We start from the raw sequence: 21,620 nt of genomic DNA, 5'->3' as shown, positions 1-21,620 counted from the left end.
TTCGCAATTTATTTTTAATGCCCAATTATTCAATTAGCGCCAACGTATTTTACCTTTTCGCAATGTCGTGGCAAGGAAAAACAAAAAGAGAAGAGAAGAGAAAAAAAATTACTTCCTGGTTCGGAACATACCAGCACTCTGATGTTCCCGAAATTTATACACCGTCTAATATGAAAACGATCATAACTTGGGCCATTCTGTTTATCTATAAATGCGCATAAGAAATCGAGAAATTATTAGAATACACGAAGTTATCACTCTCCGGAAGCCCGTACGTTGTAATCCGTAATGGGGAACGTGGCTGTGCTTCCCTTCCCCATCGGCCACGCCCACGCAACAACGTGTCTTCCCATTGGTTTGGTAAATAAATGGCCATAACTTGGGAAGCACTTGTCTGATTAATATCAAACCTTGAAAAGGCACATCCTCAGGTCCCCAGCAATATACCTGGCAAGTTTCAATTAGATAGGACCAGAGGTTGTCGAGAAACAGCGGTCACACACACACTGCTGTAATTATATATATATATATATATATTAAAAGTTTAACAGCAGGTCTAGTGCATTTTTGCAAGTCTATTGCACCACCACTACCTCCACCACCCACCACCAAATCACCACTATCATCACCACCATCGGTGAAACTAACCGTGAAAAGACCGATCCACAAAGCAGTCCTCGTGCGCATTTGACTCAGGCGCCGCCATTTTGAAACTCTCACTGACGTAACACGCGGGATTCAAAATGGCGGCGCCTGAGTCCAAATTGTCAACAAAAATCGTAGGGTCGCATATAAAAGCAATGGGTCGGTAGGAAACCGGAAACAAACTCCTCTTTTTTGTTTGGCCGAAGGAACGGTTGGCCAAGCTTTCGCTGCATAATCATATCCGATCCCTTTAACTTTAAAGCCGGTCTTCACCGCACACACAGCAGTTAATGAAATAAAATTAAGTTGTGCAAATAATGACTTTATCCACAAAAGAGTTGCAGCTTAATGCAGAACAACCCTGGAGACATCACAAAATTCAATCGCCCGTGAAATAAACATTGCAGATAAATAATCCATCATCTTGCCAGCTCGTCTGTACACGCGTCACATAGTGCATCAGTTCAGGGTCCATGCAAACATTATAACTTTTTATTAAATCACCCGTTTTTTTACCAGATTTGGTTTGATTCCCTGTAGATCACCTTGCAAAACCTCCGAAAATACAGACAGATCTGGCAGATGCTATGGATAGGCAGACCGACCCTCTGGAGGACAGGGCATGAGGTCAAGCAGTGAATGCATTAAATCATAGAGCTCGATGAAGCTGGTCCATTTTGGCATGTTCCTAAATTTTTTGTTCACTCAATATAATTATCCCAACAAGAGAAAAAGATAAGTTTATTGCTTTGGAAATTTCACATTTTCTTGTGCATCTTTGGAGAAAGATGGAACATCACCTTGCTTGCTTAAAGTAAATAGGTATATCGGCTTAGTTATAAGACTCATTATTTCTGTAAATTATCAGATTTCACAACAGATTTCGACACTTATTCGGTAATCACGAAAACATTCTACATGAGTCGTCGCACCAATGGTGAAAATTTCGTCTCAATCCAAGAAGCGGTTGCGGAGAAAAACACGAAAGTTCTGTGCAGACAAACAAACAGATAAACAGACAAACAAATGGACCTAAATGCAATACTCTCTCCTTCAGCGAGGGTAAAAATGCTTTCAGTTGTGATGAAGTAATGAATCGCCACATCACGGCAGGAAAGCTGAGAGGTATGCATGCTCACTCTTAGCTGTCTGGCCTGGGTTCGAATCCGGAACCAGCTACAAACTCTCAAGCTAGTGTTTCACAGGCAGGGTGATTCAACAATGTGTGTGCCATCTCTCGGATGGATGTTAAACTGGGCATCTCATCTGACAGAATCCCTTTCCCCTTCCTCTCTCTCACCCCTCTGCCTCTCTGCCTCTCTCACCCCTATGCCTCTCTCACCCCTATCCCACCCCCTCTCTGCTCCTCCTCTCAACACAACCCACCTCTCCCTCTTTCTGACCCCACCCTCTCTCTCTCTCCCCTCACCCAACAGAGACAGAGACAGACTGTCTCTGTCTCTGTCTCTGTCTCTCTCTCTCCCCTCCCCCATCCCCCTGCCTCCCCTCCACTCCCCTCCCTTCCCCCTCTATTGAGGGGACTGTAACATGTACAAATCTGATTTGGAGTGAGCCGACTGGAGGGGTGTAAACGTTACCGCATGTACGAGCATGCCTGCATGCAGGCAGACATTTTCCAGGTAGATATCATAGGTTTTGAATGCTCCCGCCCCAGGTCTCGAAGGTATCCACCTTCGTGTGTGCGTGTTCAGTCATTGGGCATAACATTGTTACGGATCGGGAAACCATTTGCATTCAACATACAGATGTCCCAAAAGTCAGTTATGTCATTAAGTATGTGTAGTCAGATCCCCTTCCTTTTGTCTCGTGGGAGAATCAAAGGCATGCATGAGTAGCGATTTCTTTTAGTTAGGTTATTACATCTAACAAGCCATCTAACAAGCCATCTAACAACCATCCCATCTGCATGACCCCTCGGCCCATAACTATCCACGGTACCATCGTGCTTGCAGCCCTCGGTTCGGGGGCCACATCGCACCCTTGCCTGAGATGGATTCCCGAGGATGTTCGAGGCAGTTTCACTGCCACGACCTTTCTCGAACACGCGCGGAGGGGAGGGTCGGCTTTCTCCAAACAAGGCCGAAACCCCGCCCCGGAAAGGTATGCTGTGGGACCCTGTCCAATCAAAGGTGGATAGCGAGGTGTGTTCACCAAGGCCTTTCCCCGCTGAGGGAGGTCCATAAATTCCCGAGCACTCTCTGAGCAGGGGTCTTTTTGGGGTCTTGCAGTTTTTGGTGTGTCTTTTTGGAGAGTTTTGTTGGGTTTTTGCTGTCACTAAAAGGTTTTTGCTGTCACGAGGGTTGAGCAGAAGGTCGTCGAGGCGGCGAACGTGTCTCTGCTGGCCCTCTACAAGGAAGGAAAGAGCGACCCCAACCCCCTTCTGTGGACCCCGGCCATTCACCACCCGAGCTCCGCCATGAACCTCGAGTCCCACACGTGCGACTGGGGACCAAACCAGCGACCATTGTCAGGTGCCGCAGCATGGAGTACCCCCTTTCTCCGACGGCCAGGTACCCATCCGAACTTTGACCCCCAGTTTGTCTATCTCCTCGATAAATAAAGAAGATAAATAAAGGGTCCAATAAAGAACTCTGGGTTTCTTTTCATTTGTGTGTGTCTGCATGTGGGCCCGTCTTTAAGTAGAACTGAATAAGTGTTTTGGATCATTGTAAATACTCCTTTCTTGCATATTTGCGTTGTCTTGCTTTGTGTCTTCATTTACTGTAAATAAATCGTCACAGAAATGTTCCCAGTCCGTTTCTGTCCTTTCTTGATTTGGTCCAGCATGGTTCGGATCTGAGTTTAGGCGGGGTTTTATCCCGGGTAATCGGACAATTGTAGTCGGGCTGGAAAGGTGGGTGGCAGAGTGGTTGTTGGTAGGTGTAATTTTACCACTGCCAGTAAAGTGAATCCGGTTCGGCCAGGCGTTCCGAGGGCGTGGATCCCCGGTAGCCGAGACCGCATGGTTACTTAGGTACATTGGATCGAGACAAAATAACCCTATGCAACGCGGTTCAAATATTGGCGACTACGGTCGGTTAAACAACCCGCCGGCTCGCGGAGTTATCCGAGCGACGGCCTCCAATTCCGGGGAGTTTGGTGGGAGACGACGCAAGTTTTCCCCACCTAGTGGTCGTTCTTGCCACCGACCCCCGCCCACAACAATATCATTCTCTTTGCGAACCCCACCCTCCTCCCCTCACCCCACTGTCTCTCTTGCTCTCAGTCTCCTCATCTCTCCTCCCACACCCCTGTCTCTGTCTCTGTCTCTCTCCATTCCTCACACCCGTCTCTCCTGCAGTGTATAGAAATGTTTTGTGAGGTGTGGCTCTCCCCCCTCCACTCCCCCCATTCGACGCTCCTTCCTCACCCCCTCCAAGCTTCGCATCCCTCCTCTCCCCTTCCCTGCCTCCCCTACATCCTCTCTCTACCCCTTCCTCTCTCCCCCTCCCCTCCCCCATCTCTCTCCCTACCTCTTTCTCCCCCCACCCTTAATATCCCTATCAGCGAAGCAATGGGTTGTATTTGCTAGTATCACATAAAATAAGAACATTGAGACAGCATTGTTCTTCATAAATTATAAAGTGATTCATTGATGAGGCCAATTCATCGCAATACTTGGGATTTACACGTGGGATTCCAGATTGACAGCAAAGTGTTCAGATGAAAATTTCAAATGGGCCAATAATTCTCTCTTCCACCTGACTCATCATAATGAATCTTTCAGGAGCATTGGATGTGTTTATCTTTTCTCTTATCTAATTCAAGTGAAACATTTTATGAGTGCTGCATGTGTTCAACATTTAGTAACAACAATTCTCTCGAAGGAAGTTGTGTTCACACTAGGTAGAATGGCGGTGGGTATCACCAACCAGGAAACCTTTGTCACCTGGCAAGGCTTTGGGTCTGAATCTTGTTGGTCAACCACGTTTTCTCTGGTAGTGGTGCCTGTGGCCATTCTGCATTGTATGGAAACGACGCATCATTCAAACTTCACCTTTTTCTTCTCTAAAATAAGTTGTAAGCATCCAACGTAAATTTTAACATTGCAGACCTGCTCCATTAATCCATTTATTGATCGTGAGAATCCATTATTATTTCCAATTTTCTAATTTCCCTCATTCTTCCCTGTCCTGATGGTGAACACACACAACATGCAGATACTCAGGGTGGAAACTTACCCAGGACGATAATGAAGATCGCCATCATGAAAATGGTTGCGAATTCGAAACATGTCAGAATCTTTGAGAACAACTCAAAGTAGAAATCCGTTTCTTCTTTTGGGATGAAGTGGACAATTACGAATGAAGGAAAGAAATGAGAATTTTGGATAACGAGGAAAAAAGGAGAGGAAAAAAAAAAACAATTAAAAGAGAATTTCATGCTGCTGGCTTTTCATTCCTCTTTCATCAAGCTCTTTCCATTTTACACAATCAAAGTTCTTTCATTACTTCAATGCCCAGCAATAATTTACACATTGCTTGTGTCCATTGACTGCTACGAACTCCGACACTCCTACCTTACAACCTTCCAACTCTTCTAAATGATTACATATTGAACCATCGAGCTCCTACCTGTGGAAGACTCTTCAATCACACACTTGCCATCATATTCGTGAAAGCCTTGACGACAACTACATTTTCGGTTATTCTTTGTGTCACATGTTCTCTCTTCATACTGACTATCTGCAGATCAAACAAATCGACATTAGAAAGAGTTAAGTGAGAAACAGAACACAAGATGCAAGGAGGAACCAGAACAATAGTCCAAAGCATTCAAGTGATGTTCTAGCTTACAATGAACAAGAATGATAAGTTTTCATCATCATAGTGTCATAAAAGGTCAATGTGGAATGTGCATTACTATGACAAATTGTCATGAAAAAAACAGAAGTAAACTATGGGTGTAAATTTCATCATTCATTCACTCACAATGAAAAATTCAAATTTGTTATATTTAATTATCGTAGATTGAAAATAACTGCATCAGCCAAAAAAAGATAAATACAATAAGAATGAAAGACACAAAAGTCGAGTTTAAAAAAAAACAAGCTCGAATGAGCTAAGATCCTTGTCCTCTTAATGATGACGTCATAAAAACGAATAAGACGTCATTGTGATGTATCAGGTTTGCGATAAATTATCGGTGCTAATGTCCGGCTTGATTCATAAAAATTGATATGATTCAAACAAAATTCAAACAGCTTGCCTAGTTTCGTAGATAATGGTATAGGCGATTTCCATTAGCGGCGATATTATGACGTCAACTTTTTTTCTAGGAAGAATTTCCAAAATCGGAGATGGTTACTGCCTGTGCGTGGGCTTTCTGCATATACATGGCAAGTTTCACGAAGATCCGATGAAAACTCTGGGTTGTGAAACAAAAAATCTCAAAAATAGGAATGACGTCATAAAAATTGATATGACGTCATAGTGACGTATCAATTGTGCGGTGATTCATCACTGCTAATGCCCTGTTCGATTCCCGCAAACAGAATTCAAAAAGCTTGCCTAGTTTCGAAGATTTTTTTTTAGGCGATTTCCATTAGCGGAGATATTTTGACGTCATAACTTTTTTTTCTTGGAGGAATTTTCAAAATCGGAGATGGTTACTGTCTGCGCAGGGTATTTTTACATATATATGCCAAGTTTTAGGAAGTTTCGATAAAAACTGTAGGTTATGAAACAAAAAACAAAAAATGTCAAAAAATAGGAATGAAGTCATAAAAATTGATATGACTTCATAGGGATGTACCATATGTGCGGTAATTCATCTATGCTAATGCCCTGTTCAATTCCCGCAAACAGAATTCAAAAAGCTTGCCTAGTTTCGGAGATAATTTTTTAGTCGATTTCCATTAGCGGAGACATTTTGACGTCATAACTTTTTTTTCTATGAGGAATTTTCAAAATCGGAGATCGTTACTGTCTGTGCAGGGTATTTTTACATATATACGCCAAGTTTCAGGAAGTTTCAATGAAAACTGCAGGCTGTGAAACAAAAAAGTCCACAAGAACAACAATGTGAGTAAGACTTAGAGATCCTCCACGAGGATCTAAAAATTATTCATCCTGTGGCCAAGGCTCGGGAAGAGAAAGAATACAGAGGAACAAAATGGTCCTTTATGTCGAGCAAAAATGTGATTCATCACAGGATACGTCAGAAATCAATTGTTGAACAAAGCTGTGAAATATGATGTGTGATACATTGTTCGACTTCCATGAAGCATGATGGCCAATCTGATGGAAAAACAAAACCCTGACAATCAAACACAAAACTCATCTGGCAGGATTGATGAGTTTGCATTTGACTGCGTGATTCTTACACAAATACAGTTTATTATATTCACCTGATGGGAATGCAAAATTATCCCATGAGCAAAGTGTGGCAGTTCCCTTTCAGAATAAAATTAACAATCCCTGATAATAAACAAACTTTATTCAACAATTTGTGATAGGAACAAAATGGACTATGTAGACGTGGACGTGTATGTGGATGTGAATATATATATATATATATATATATATATATATATATATATATATATATATATATATATATATACATACATACATACATATATATATATATATATATATATATATACATATATATACACATATATATATATACATATACATATACATACACATATACATATACATATATACATATACATACACATTTTTTTATTTATGTTAATTTTTAAAATAAAGACCCACCCACATCTCTCACCTGTGAATGGAGGGAAGGGCCAATCAGCTTTCGCTTAATCAACTAAACCTAGGTGGCTCGGACTATATGAATAAATTGACACCTCCCATGCTCTTCTATTAACCCTTGTACCCATGTTAACCCTTGTCATAAGTGCTTACATTGCGTAGGCCTTCTTGGTTACTTTATGCAGCTTCTTTGGCTCCATGAGCATGGGAGGTGTCTATATATATATATATATATATATATATATATATATATATATATATATATATATATATATATATATATATATATATATATATATATATACATATATACAATTTTATGAACTGGCTAAACAGTTGCAGAGAGAATAATTTAATTCTCAATTTTATATACCAGTCCATCCCAGAGAGGGGACATCCACAAGCACGTGTTTCAGGCTTGGTGGCTCTCATCAGTGTAGAGGGTCTTCATGCTCTGTCCCATCAGCTCTATCTTCTTGACTACCTCTTCATTCCCCTTCTTACACTCCCTCTTTATCACTACCATTTCACATTTTACTCCTTTCTGGGCCTACTCTAATTTATGTTGCTCCTTCCTTAGCTCCCTTATCACCCTATTATTCCAGTTTATCTCTTCACTCAATCCTTTTTCCCCTATGTAACCCTTCCACCTCCCTTGCTAACCAGTCTCCTTGCCGTTTTTGCCTATTGACTCTTGTAACTTTATTAACACTTGTACCTCATACTATCAACCTTGTACCTCATTAACGATTAACCCTTGTGCTTCTTTAATAATCAACCCTTGCACCTTTATTAACCCTTGTATCCTTGTTAGCCCTTTTACCTTAGCAAATCTGTGACATCTCTGCTACGTGACGTGTGAAGAGGTGAGCGTAGCGAGCCGATCCACGATAATAATAATAATAATAATAATAATAATACATAAAAGGAGTGTGAAGAGATGGTGGTTTTACACATACATGCAAGTGGGGAGGGAAGACAGTTTTCTATACACTCGACACATATTCTATATCACAATTAAATTACCTCATGCTTATTCTAAACTGGCACTAAGGGAAATAACTATCCCTATTTGATGCAGAGTTGCCCCCGAGAAGGCATTACCACAACAAAAAATTGTCGATGTTCCATACTCGTTCCAGAGCATCGGTGCTGCCAAAGCAGTTTCTTGGCAAGGATTATACTGATTGGTTTCAATTGCCTTCCCAGCAGCAGTTAGGGCAGGAATTTGGAATTGTTCAGGGTGTTGGTGATAGCTCTCCGACTAATGGAGTAGGACACTGTAGGATCTTTACAGTCCGCCAATATTAATTGGTGGACAGGACACTGAGTTTCATGTCATTCAGAGAAATGGCACAAGCATCGATGCTTCACCCTATCTGCAAACCACCAAGATAGCATGTTCTATTTTTTTTTTTTGTATACATTGTCAAGGCTCGTATAAGAGTTAACACATGGAACATGTGGATGTGGATGTACAGGAATTTAGTGAGGGCCACATTTAGAATATTGTGTGCAGTTCTGGTCATCACAGTTCCGGAAGGACATAGATGCCATAGAGAGGGTTCAGAGCAGGACAACTAGATTGATTCCGGGCCTCGCTAGACTCAGCTATGAGAAGCGGCTGAAGGAGACAGGGCTTTATATACTAGAAAGGAGGCGGTTACGAGGAGATATGATTGAGATGTTTTAGATAATGAAAGGTAAAGATAAAATAAGTGCAGATGAATTATTCAACAGAGTCGACAGTGATAGGACCAGGGGCCATAGCCTGAGAAAAAGAAGAGGAGAGTTAAGACGGGAGCAAGCCAGGGGACTTTTACTCAGAGAGTAGTTAATGCATGGAATGGTCTCCCTGGAAAGGTAGTAGCAGCAGAAAAAGTAGATAAGTTTAAATTAGAATTAGATAGGTACAGGGATGTTGACAGGACATGTAGGTAGTTTGAGCATTGATGGGTGATTGTGTGCATGTGTATGGAGTGCTGTTGGTGGGGGTCTTGTCAAGGGGGGTTGTGTGGTTGATGTGTGTTTTTAACCAAACCCATTCCCCCTCCCCTGAGGGGAGAAAAAAAATACAAAAACTACAAAAACAAACAAGCAAAAATTTATTTCATTAATTAAAAACTTATTTTGTATTTTCTTTCTTGGATCTTGTGTTGATAAATTAGTACGGTGTTCACGCAGGGATGATGGGCTGAATGGCCTCCACCGGGTTTAGATTTCCTTGTAAATTCCTTGTTAAACATGTATAACTAGAGGGGGAGCACTCGGTAGAGTGCAAAACCTCCGCCGCCAATACTGCTGGGTCACTTCAGTGAACTTGATATGCTATTCATTGTAGGTCAAGACGGATCAGACTCTACTGAACCACGATTGAATAAACTAAACTAGATCGACGTGCATGAAGAAATGCCCAAAAAAAAAAAAAAAAAATCGAAATTTTTTTGAAAAAAAAAAGTTGCAAAATTTTTTTTTCTCTAACAATTTTTTTGGGGTTGGAAATCACCTAAAACATGTAGAAATGCAAAAAAAATTCAAATAAAATCGAAATTTTGAAAAAAGTTGCAAAATTTTTTTTTTTTTCAAATAAAATCGAATTTTTTTTGAAAAAAAGTTGCAAAATTTTGTTTTTTTTTTCTCTAACAAATTTTTTTTTTGGTTGGAAATCACTTAAAACATGTAGAAATGCAAAAACAAAAATTCAAATATTTTTTTCAAAATGGCCACCATAGCAGCCATATTGGACTTTGGACCAAGTCCAAAATCTAATGGCATGATCCTTGGACCATACCTAATCCCCCCACCAAGTTTCGGCGAAATCCGACCAGGAGTTTTTCTGTAATACTGTTCACAAACAAACAAACAGACAGGGGTGAAAACAGTAACCTCCGCCCATCTTCGATGGCGGAGGTTAACTAGAGGGGGAACCCTCGGGAGAGTGCAAAACCTCCGCCGCCAATACTGCTGGGTCACTCAAGTGAACCTTATATCTTATTCATTAAATATGATGTCAACAGTGCTGACAGAGTTGTAGTTCTTTTCTCCAACATTTTTTTTTGGAGGGGAGGGCGGGTGTGTTGGAAATCACCTCAAACATGAAGAAATGCAAAAAAAAGAAATCTAAATTTTGTTGAAAAAAAAGTTGCAAAATTTTTTTTTTCTCGAACAATTTTTTTTGGGGGGGGTGTTGGAAATCACTTAAAACATGTAGAAATGCAAAAAAAAATTTTCTCTAACAATTTTTTTTTGGGGGGTAACGATTTTTGGGGGGGTTGTAAATCACTTAAAGCATGTAGAAATGCAAAAAAAATTCCCTTTTTGGGGGGCTGGTAACAATTTTTTTGGGAGGGGTTGGAAATCACTTAAAAAACATGTAGAAATGCAAAAAAAATATTCTCTAACAATTTTTTTTTTTTGGGGGGGGGTTGGAAATCACTTAAAACATGTAGAAATGCAAAAAAAAAAAAAAAAAATACATTTTGAAATTTTGTTGAAAAAAAAGTTGCAAAATTTTTTTCTCAAACATTTTTTGGGGGGTTGGAAATCACTTAAAACATGTAGAAATGCAAAAAAAAATATTCTTTTTTTTGGGGGGGGGTAAATTTTTGGGGGGTTGGAAATCACTTAAATCATGTAAAAATGCAAAAAAAAAAATTCTCAAGCAATTTTGGAGGGGGTTGAAAATCATTTAAAATATGTAGAAATGCAAAAAAAAAAAAAAATTCTCAAACAATTTTTTTTGGGGGGGGTTGGAAATCACTTAAAACATGTAGAAATGTCAAAAAAAATTCTTGAACAATTTTTTTTGGAGGGGGTAACAATTTTTTTTGGGGGGGTTGGAAATCACTTAAAACATGTAGAAATGCAAACATGTAGAATTTTAAAGATAAAATTCTTTAATTTTTTTGGGGGTAGCAATTTTTTTGGGGGGTAACAATTTTTTGGGGGGGTTGGAAATCACTTAAAACATGTAGAAATGCAAAAAAAAATTCTCTTTTTGGGGGAGGGGGTAAAAAAAAATTGGGGGGGGAGGTTGGAAATCATTTAAAACATGTAGAAATGCAAAAAAAAAAATTTTTTTTCCTCGAACAATTTTTTTTTGGGGGGGGACCAAGTCCAAAATTTAATGGCATGATGGTTGGACCATACCAACCCCCCCCCCACCAAGTTTCGTCGCAATCCGTCAAGTTTTTCCGTAATACTGTTCACAAACAAACAAACAAACAGAAAGGGGTGAAAACAGTAACCTCCATCCATCTTCGAAGATGGCGGAGGTTAACAAGGGGAGCAGGAGACAAGAGGAGAAGGAAGCACAAAACAGTGGGGGAATATATATATCTGACAAGCTGATCAAGATTTTGGCAATTGGGGGGGGGGTCAGCAGGGGTAGATTTTATTGCAGTTCTTTGGTATTACATGATTGAGATCGACTTTTTCCTGGCCCCTGCTGCATATGTTCCCAAATGTGTTTGAAGGTGCTCATGTCAGGACTCTAGCTGTGATTCCAGTGAAGAAGCTGCATCCCGTTCCATCCACAGACACATCTGCCACGTATATTACCCTTATGCAGAAGTGTAGCATATTCATGCAGTAAATGTGATTCGTGTTGTGAAATGCTTTCCTGGTATCATGGTGTGAGATTTCATGTATTTTGGAAAGATCTGGATCAGGCTGTTGTCCAGATCATTGATTTGATGTCATAACAGGTTCAAGCATTGCATGATGCCAAAGGACATGCTACCGAATACTAACATATGAACTCCATTTGATTGTGTTTGCATCACCGATTGTTAAAACTAACGCTGTTTACAGTCAGAGATGGTCATTTCAATCAGACAAAGCGCTATCTAAAGAAAACAAATGGAGGAAAAAAGAAAATTAAAGAAACAAAGTCATTGTACCTGTATCACACTGATGGCAAGGCAAGCAATTTTTCAACAAGTTGGGCTTGTCTGTGTACATGCCATTCAGGCAGTGAATGCACAAGGGATATATTCCAGGAGAGGCACAAGGCCTAAACATAAAACTTCCTGGAAAGGATAAATAGTTAGAGGGGGTTATCAGAAAAAACAAAAACATAATCGCCTGTTGAATGTACTTCTTGTAAATACATAATCTCGATTTGTGACTCACCGGGAGGACATAAATAACAGCAATGTACACCATTATAGAGGAACTGTTCTGGTAGACATGATGAACTGAGTGCTCCAAAGCACAGTTGCTGCAAACACACATTGCCATACTGGTTTTGTTCTGATAAAACGCTTGTACCAGGAATAGTGATGTATGAAGCCTTGCATTAAGTAGCACTAAACTTCCAGATTTTATTTCTTAACGATCTTTAAAATCATTATTTTATTATAAATGAGGTGCAGGAGGGCCTTGCCATTCATGGGTTTCCCCTTCATGAATTCGCTCTGTCGAGATGAATTTATTGAGGAAAGGTTTGCGGATTGCAGGCAATGCGCTCAAATAATCGCGGGTTGGCGAACTATTTCACACATTTATTCACCTAATTAACATGGGCCATCAACACAATTACCCATCAAACCCTCCAACATCATCATCACCATCATCTCCATCAACTCGTCTATATCATCACCATCATCAACGTCGCCATCACATTATTGTATCAAGTTTATCATCTGCATCATTATTAAAGGTAAGTTTCACGATCTTAATAACTCAAGAAAATAAAATTTATTTTATGTTTTTAATGTATTTTATTCATGAAAATAAATACCAGAAAAACAATGCACAAATGTGTTAATTAAGGGGACAGTTTGGATAAATTTTAAAGCTTTAGTCCCGAACCCTAATTTCCTCAATACCCTCTAGGTTTGTGGATTTGTGGTTCACAGAGATTTTCCAGGATGTAACCCCCTGCGAATGGCCAGGTTCTCCTGTATATACAAGGTGTAACAAAATTCTGGAATCATAGGTTAATTGTTTGCTTTTTTTCCTGAAATCTGTTATGTATGCAAACTGTCCACAAACAATAGAGGCATTGAAAGAATGTATTCGAGAGGAATGTAACAAAATCACTATGGCTACACTGCATGCAGTCTTTGAAACTACAAAATGCCGAGTTTATAACTGCAAAGCACACCACGGATTACAATTTGAGCATTTGCTGGAGTAAAAGCCATTGATTCTGGAATTTTGTTGCACACAAAAAAAAAATACACAATCAACCTATGATTCCAGAATTTCGTATAAACTCTCTAGTTGTTTTTTGTTGTATTTTTTGTATACTGTACATAATTGAGGCTCATGGAAGAGCTAGAGAAGAATGGAAAGGAACAAAACTGAAAGGGGGAAACACTAACAGCATAGTAGAAGCGAGATTGAGATCAAGGGGAGAGGACACATGGGGGTGAACAAGCTGCACACAAGCTGAATAAAACACAGCAAGAGGAGGAAGGGGAAAGAGGGAATGAAACAGAAAAGGAACAAATTAACCAGCAACTACCAAACAAAAAGAGGTGAAGGAGAGGGGTGGAAAATCACAATAAGCTGGAAAAGGAGAATACTTGGGAATGGAGTAATTTGGGGGTAGAAGGATCATGAGTGCGGAAGGGGATGGGGGTGACCTGAAGTAGTGGTGAACAGCTGTCTTGAAACTGGAGGGAAGAATGGGATTCAACAGACTGGGGAAGTTGGTTCCACAGGTAAGAGAAAAGAGGAACAAATCAGTGGAGGTGTGCAATGAGCTTTTGGGGAGTTTAACAAGAAGAGGGTTACTGCAGAGAGTATGCGTCAGTTTGGTTTACGTGTATATTATTTCGATGTTTTGACATTGTCAATAACAAGTCGACCTGACATCTTCTAAACACCGTTCTCTTTGTCATTTATTTGACTCGTTAATTCCTTCATGCTCTCCACAGGTGATCGCATCATTTGGATTTAAATCACAAGTGTCCAAACCTTGGTGCCTGAGGTCATAATCTTTGAATAATGTTGCAACTACTGGAAGAATGCAGACATTGCAAGTTTGTTTCAAGAATGAGCATTATACAGATTAAAGCGAAAAAATATTCAATATGAAAGCTGGAAAAAAAGGTTAATAGGAAAATGCAGATTCTTTTGTTTTTTTTGAAATGCACAAAAACTAAGAGCACAGAGATGTGATGAAAGAAAAGTCCTCATTATAATCTATATATTATTTATTTTAACGTCTACGTGTAATTTGACGAATCTCCTCCAAAACTGCCGGACGGATTGTCACCACTTTCGGCATGCGGATGGTCTGTGGTCTAATGAACAGCATGGGCTATGTGAGATCGTGCCAGATGGACAGGTTTGGGAATGTTGGGCGATTTTCTAATTTTTACATTCGTTTGCATGGTGACGTGTGACGTCACCGCTGAGAGGGGTAATGCCACTCCGAGAAAACAGCATCTGCAATGTAAAACCCTCTTCTGCACATGCTGACTACCTCAGATGGTGAATTTGACACAAAAAATGTCACAAGAAACATTGCATTTAAAGTAAAGATTTATTTAAAAAATATATTATTTCTGTTAACGTCTGCGCGTAATTTGACGTTTCTCATCCGAAACCGCTGGCAGGAATGTGCTCATTTTCCATATACTGGGGTTTCTTAATGTGACAAAGACGATGCACTAAATTTCGAAGCTGGAATTGGATGACAGCATGGCTTCAACAAGATTTTCAACCCATCGACGGCCGCATTTATTCCCGTTCGGTCGCCATCGCTGAACTGCTGTCCGTCCGGTAAGTGCTGCCATCTATCCAAAAAAATATGAACTCGAGTAAGGGAGCACTCATTGCATCAAACACTGAACATAAACACAACTGATAATAAATAGTATAGCTCAGAACATCAGCAATGGTTGTCATGTTTTAAAAATCAGCGTGGAAGGAGGGGAACGATGAGCGCCAGAGCTCTGCCAACATGATGTACCCCGATTGGCTCTTTCCCGGACTGAACACGCCCTCTTCGACTGTCAATTTGTGTCTGAAATCCAACGTACATATTAAAAACACCCAAAATAAGTTGCAATAGGCCTACGTCCAGATAACATCAAAGGCTATAATCTGAAGGTAGGGGGAACCAGGGAACGGGTATGAGGTCATCCCTTCATTGCCCGGATTCTCTTCTTTTCATTGTTCTTCGAAAGTGCGGTGTCAGACAATAGATTCTGTACCTTGAATGCGTGCGTGTTAACTGTTCAAATTAAAGAGGTGTTCGATTCTCGGATGCACCCAAACAACTGCCGTTCATTACATTAATTGTCAATATCAACCGCCATCGTTACCTGTGTTGTGTCTTGCATGTGTGATCTTCAAATTAAAGCGTCCAAGCGGTGTTCAATCGTCGGATGTGCGGCAAAAAGTGCCGTTCAATGAAATTTGCATTCTGATTCTCGGTCACCCTCCACTGCTCCTGTTCAGTCTAGGGCTAGGCCTATATCATGTTAAACTTGCCCCATTAGACGCCAACCTTCCAGTCACACTGCAGAGGATGCAATTTCCAGTCAGACTCGCATACTCGATGACCATAAACAAATCCCAGGGCCAAACATTTGACAAACTCGGAATATACCTCCCAGCCCCCGTGTTCTCCCATGGCCAACTATATGTTGCATTTTCACGTGCAAAAGGTTACTCCTATATGTCTATCAAAGTGGACAATAATTCCTCACAAGGACTATTCAGCAACAAGACATTCACTCAAAATGTCATCTACAGGGAAGTCCTTTAGAAAACTAAGGACAGGTAACCATAGTGCATCACATCCCTAATGACACCCTCCCCAGCTTCCCATAACATCAACTATTATGCTTCATCCACCTTTTGCCACCCATTCAACTCCGTGCGGAGCACAGGTATATGCTAGTTTGGCGTAAAATGTCTTAACTGTTTTAAAGTCAATCTTGACGACACATCCCTTGTGTGGATTGTTGTCACAGTCCTCAATTTGATACTTCTTGGTAGCATTTGGTGTGGCATTTGCTAAAATTCCACATACTTCCATATACTTGGCAGCACTAAAAGAAGAAAAAGAGGTAGGATGGAAAGGATTCATGGTGCGAAGGAGCGAAGCGACCGAGAGGGGTTGGGGTCTGGGAGAAGTGTCCCCCCTCCAATGACAGGGAAATTTTGTAATTGTAACCTTACATTTTTACATTCTAAGACACTCTTTTATGCTAAATTGAAACACAATAATCATGTTTTCCTGATGAATTTAAATTTGTTTGTTTTTTACATGTAACTCCTAAATATGTTTTGGACTCTACGTTGTCATGGAGGCTTAGGAATTAAGTACCTCTTATTTTTTCCCCACCTGTGGAACCAACTTCCACATTCTCTTCAATTCCATTATTCCCTGGTGACAATTATGGTGGTGACAGCTGTTCACCACCATATTAGATAGTCTTCAATCCAAAAGCATGATCTTTTTATACCTTCGCTCCTCACCCCCACTGTTCCTTTTGTCCTGTTGTGTCCGAATCTGTTCAGTGATCTAGTACGAGCTCTTCCACGAGCCTCGACTATGTATACAAAAAAAAAGTTTTTTGTGATGCTTATTGCATACTCAAGGGGTGTGTTCATTTTCCAAGCAGCTCGGTAGCACTTGCCAAGCCAGCCGTTCTTTATCAACCATTTGGTTGGAGTGCTTGCTTAAGTGCTTAAGCCATTTGGCAAGTGCTCTTCAAGAAACTTGGTAACTGAACACACACCCTGGCCTGGCAAAGTCATAACAAATTGAGAGCATGCATGAAATAATTAATTATCTCTATCTCTATCTCTCCATATTCATCGGAAAACATACCGTCAGGTAGAGAATGATGAGCATATGGAGCAGTCTATCCATCACTGTGTTGAGAGAGCCAGCAGGAAGCAGTTGTTTCATCGGTGAAGTCATTTTTCTTGAGTTTCCAGTTTTACTCGTTTTCATAAAACACCTTGTTTAACTATGCCATGCCTGCAGTACAGTAAAAAAGGAGGTTACGTTATACACTTGCCTGCCGTTTACTGACATTACAAATTTTTCGAAAACTCAAGGAATCTGGAAAGAAACTGGCTTGTCCACAAGCCTTGATTCGACATTCTATTTAAATGAACTGTTAATATGAACTTGAACTCCTTGGTCACTCTACCAAATATGAATCAATTTGCTTATATCTCAATGTTTCAGGATTATCTTCCACTTGGAAATGTAGAATGGACACCAAATGTTCCAATACTGATACGGACGAGTCAAGGCTCAGACTTGGGTACCCAGTGGCTCAATATTTTGTGGAACATTAATCTTGGTAATTACTGGAATATTGTAAGCCCAGATCTGGCAGGCAACACAAAACTCTATTTAATAAATTCCTATTACTGATAACAGCAAGGATAACAAGGAAATCCAACACAGGTGGAGGCCATTCAGCCCATCATGCCTGCACGAACACCACACCAACCCATCTACACAAGATCCAAGGAAGAAAATGCAAAAAAAAAATGTTTTTAATTAATGGCAAAAAAAATTTTGTAGGTTTTTTTGTTTGTTTGTTTGTTTTTTTTCCTTTTCTCCCCGTCAGGGAGGGGGCATGGCCAAAGTTAAAAACACAAAACATCAACCACACAACCGCCCTTGACAATACCCCCACCAACAGCACTCCGTACACAATTACCCATCAATACTCAAACTACCTGAAAGTCTGATCAATATCCCCATACCCCTCCATCCCCATAACTTCCAGGTACCTATCTCATTCTAAATTAAACTGATCTACTTTTTCTGCTGCCACTACCTTTCCAGGGTGACCATTGCATGCATTAACTACTCTCTTTGACTGAAAGTCCCCTTCCTTACGACCGTCTTAACTCTCCTCTTCGTTACTCTCAAGCTGCGACCCCAGTTTCTATCACTGTCTACTCTGTTGAATAATTCATCTGCACTTATTTTATCTCTACCTTTCATTATCTTAAACATCTCCATCATATCTCCATCATATCTCCTCATAACCGCCTCCTTTCTGGTGTTTAAAGTCCCGTCTCCTGCAACCGCTCCTCATAGCTGAGTCGAGCTAGGCCCGGAATCAATCTAGTAGCCCTGTACTGAACCCTCTTTATGGCATCAATGTCCTTCCTAAGTTGTGGTGACCAAAACTGCACACAATATTCTAGATGGGGCCCTCACTAAATTCCTGTACGATGCTAACACCACCTCTTTTGCTTTATAATTCATCCCCCTCCGAATACAACCTAAAACCCCATTCGCTTTAGCTGTAGCTGCTCAGCTATTTTCATTATTCTTTCCCATCCCCAACACCTTACAAATGCTTGGGTTAAATTCCATCTGCCAATCTTTTGCCCAAGTTATACAAGTATCAATACCTTCCTGAATCTGACCACTACTCCCTCTGCAATCCACCTTACCTCCAAGCTTTGTGTCATCCGTAAATTTGAAAAGCTTACTCTTTACCCCATTATCCAAATCGTTGATGCAAATAATGAATAGGATTGGTCCGAGTACTGATCCTTGAGGTACCCCACTACTTACATCCTCCCAGCAAGACATCCTCCCACTCACAGCCACTCTTTGCTTCATATCACGAAGCCAGTTTGCAATACAATTAGCTACCTGACCAGCCACTCCACAAACCCTTACCTTGGCTAACAACCTCCGATGTGGTACCTTATCAAATGCCTTCTTAAAGTCTAGATATACTATGTCCACTGCCTTTCCCTCATCCACCCAATCAGACACTGCTTCATAGAACTCTAAAAGATTTGTTAAACAGGAACTACCTTTGGTAAACCCATTGTGACTACCATTAAATACTTTGTATTTGTTTAAATGGTTCCTCGTCTGGTCCTTAATTAATGTCTCCAACACCTTCCCCACAACTTCCTCTTCTTGCGTATGGCAGCTTAGCTGCCGGGGTAGCTATCATTTCTTGTAAGCGCGGCTGTGTCGCTGATGCAGTGCCCCTCTACCAGTAGACACTGGTACTCATTTTGCCGACCTCGGAAAGATGACAGGCTGAGTCAACCCCCTGGTGTATTCATTCAGCGGCCATCGGGACTTGAACTCAGGACCCGAGGATCCCAAGCCGCCACCCTAACCACAAAGACAGCACCAGGCACTTCCCCACAACTGAAGTCAAGCTAACAGGTCTACGGTTTGCCAATTTTTCTCTGGATCCTTTCTTAGATAGTGGTGTTGCATTTGCTACTCTCGAATCCTCCGCTACCTGTCCTGACTCCAGTGAGCTATTGAAAATATCCGTTAACATCTCGCTTACCTGCTCAGCCACCTCCATCAATACTCTCGGGTACATATTATCTGGACCCGGATCCTACTCTTCTCTAAGATTACCTAGCTGTTCCTTTACTTCCTCCATTCCAACCTGGATCTTCTGTAAAAGCCCTTCTTCACCTCCTTGATCAATACACTCAGCTATTGGCAATTCTCCCGACTGTTCTTGTGTAAAAGTTGAAGAAAAATACCTGTTTAATAAGCCTGCCATCTCACTTACCTCACTAACCACTCTCTCGGTGCTATTCCTTCCTCCACTCCAACACTGGTCCTAACCTGTTCTTTTCCCCTGATATACTTAAAGAAAGCCTTGCTATTATATTTAATATTCTTAGCCATGTCCTTCTCCTGGCCTAATCTATGAATAAAATGAATGGCCTAGTCTATGACTGGCCTAGTCTATGACTAGACTAGTTGATGAATAAAACCTGTGCCAGAAGTAGACTAGACTAGTCTATGAATAAGTCCTGTGCCAGGAGTAGACTGGACTAGTCTATGAATAAGACCGGTGCCAGGAGTAGACGAGACTAGTCTATGAATAAATCCTATGTCAGGAGTAGACTCACCTCATGTATGACTATATCCTATGCCAGGAGTAGACGAGACGAGTCTGTAATTACATTTTATGCCAGGAATAAATAGTCTCGTCTGTGTCTATATCCTATACCAGGATTAGAATAGTCTAGTCTGTGATTATATCCTATACCAGGAGTAGAATAGTCTAGTCTGTGACTCTATCCCATACTAGGAGTAGAATAGTCTAGTCTGTGACTCTATCCCATACTAGGAGTAGAATAGTCTAGTCTGTGACTATATCCTATACCAGGAGTAGAATAGTCTAGTCTGTGACTATATCCTATACTAGGAGTAGAATAGTCTAGTCTGTGACTATATCCTATACCAGGAGTAGAATAGTCTAGTCTGTGATTATATCCTATACCAGGAGTAGAATAGTCTAGTCTGTGACTCTATCCCATACTAGGAGTAGAATAGTCTAGTCTGTGACTCTATCCCATACTAGGAGTAGAATAGTTTAGTCTGTGACTATATCCTATACCAGGAGTAGAATAGTCTAGTCTGTGATTATATCCTATACCAGGAGTAGAATAGTCTAGTCTGTGACTATATCCCATACTAGGAGTAGAATAGTCTAGTCTGTGACTATATCCCATACTAGGAGTAGAATAGTCTAGTCTGTGACTCTATCCCATACTAGGAGTAGAATAGTCTAGTCTGTGACTATATCCTATACCAGGAGTAGAATAGTCTAGTCTGTGACTATATCCCATACTAGGAGTAGAATAGTCTAGTCTGTGACTCTATCCCATACTAGGAGTAGAATAGTCTAGTCTGTGACTATATCCTATACCAGGAGTAGAATAGTCTAGTCTGTGACTATATCCTATACGAGGAGTAAAATAGTCTAGTCTGTGACTCTATCCCATACTAGGAGTAGAATAGTCTAGTCTGTGACTATATCCTATACCAGGAGTAGAATAGTCTAGTCTGTGATTATATCCTATACCAGGAGTAGAATAGTCTAGTCTGTGACTCTATCCCATACTAGGAGTAGAATAGTCTAGTCTGTGACTCTATCCCATACTAGGAGTAGAATAGTCTAGTCTGTGACTATATCCTATACCAGGAGTAGAATAGTCTAGTCTGTGACTATATCCCATACTAGGAGTAGAATAGTCTAGTCTGTGACTCTATCCCATACTAGGAGTAGAATAGTCTAGTCTGTGACTATATCCTATACCAGGAGTAGAATAGTCTAGTCTGTGACTCTATCCCATACTCGGAGTAGAATAGTCTTGTCTGTGATTATATCCTATACCAGGAGTAGAATAGTCTAGTCTGTGACTCTATCCCATACGAAGAGTAGAATAGTCTAGTCTGTGACTATATCCCATACTAGGAGTAGAATAGTCTAGTCTGTGACTCTATCCCAT

General features: G+C 40.6%; 1 protein-coding gene across 1 annotated transcript in view; it reads right to left on the bottom strand.

Moving 5' to 3' along the window:
- Positions 1-21,620, bottom strand: part of LOC147033488 (uncharacterized) — a 48,157-nt gene that overhangs the window by 24,633 nt on the left and 1,904 nt on the right. The window contains exons 2-6 of the mRNA XM_085855691.1: positions 17,188-17,340; positions 12,522-12,609; positions 12,290-12,418; positions 5,241-5,351; positions 4,848-4,943 (exon numbers count right to left, since the gene is read on the bottom strand). Coding sequence (XP_085711817.1) covers positions 4,848-4,943; positions 5,241-5,351; positions 12,290-12,418; positions 12,522-12,609; positions 17,188-17,313 — 550 coding nt within the window. The 5' untranslated portion in view covers positions 17,314-17,340. The remainder of the gene's footprint in view (positions 1-4,847; positions 4,944-5,240; positions 5,352-12,289; positions 12,419-12,521; positions 12,610-17,187; positions 17,341-21,620) is intronic.

The sequence above is a fragment of the Eptatretus burgeri genome, chromosome 2 (genome assembly GCF_056783735.1).
Source record: "Eptatretus burgeri isolate ZD-2024b chromosome 2, Ebu_testis_v1, whole genome shotgun sequence".
NCBI classification, from domain to species: domain Eukaryota; kingdom Metazoa; phylum Chordata; class Myxini; order Myxiniformes; family Myxinidae; genus Eptatretus; species Eptatretus burgeri.
This window is presented reverse-complemented; position numbering and strand designations above follow the sequence as displayed.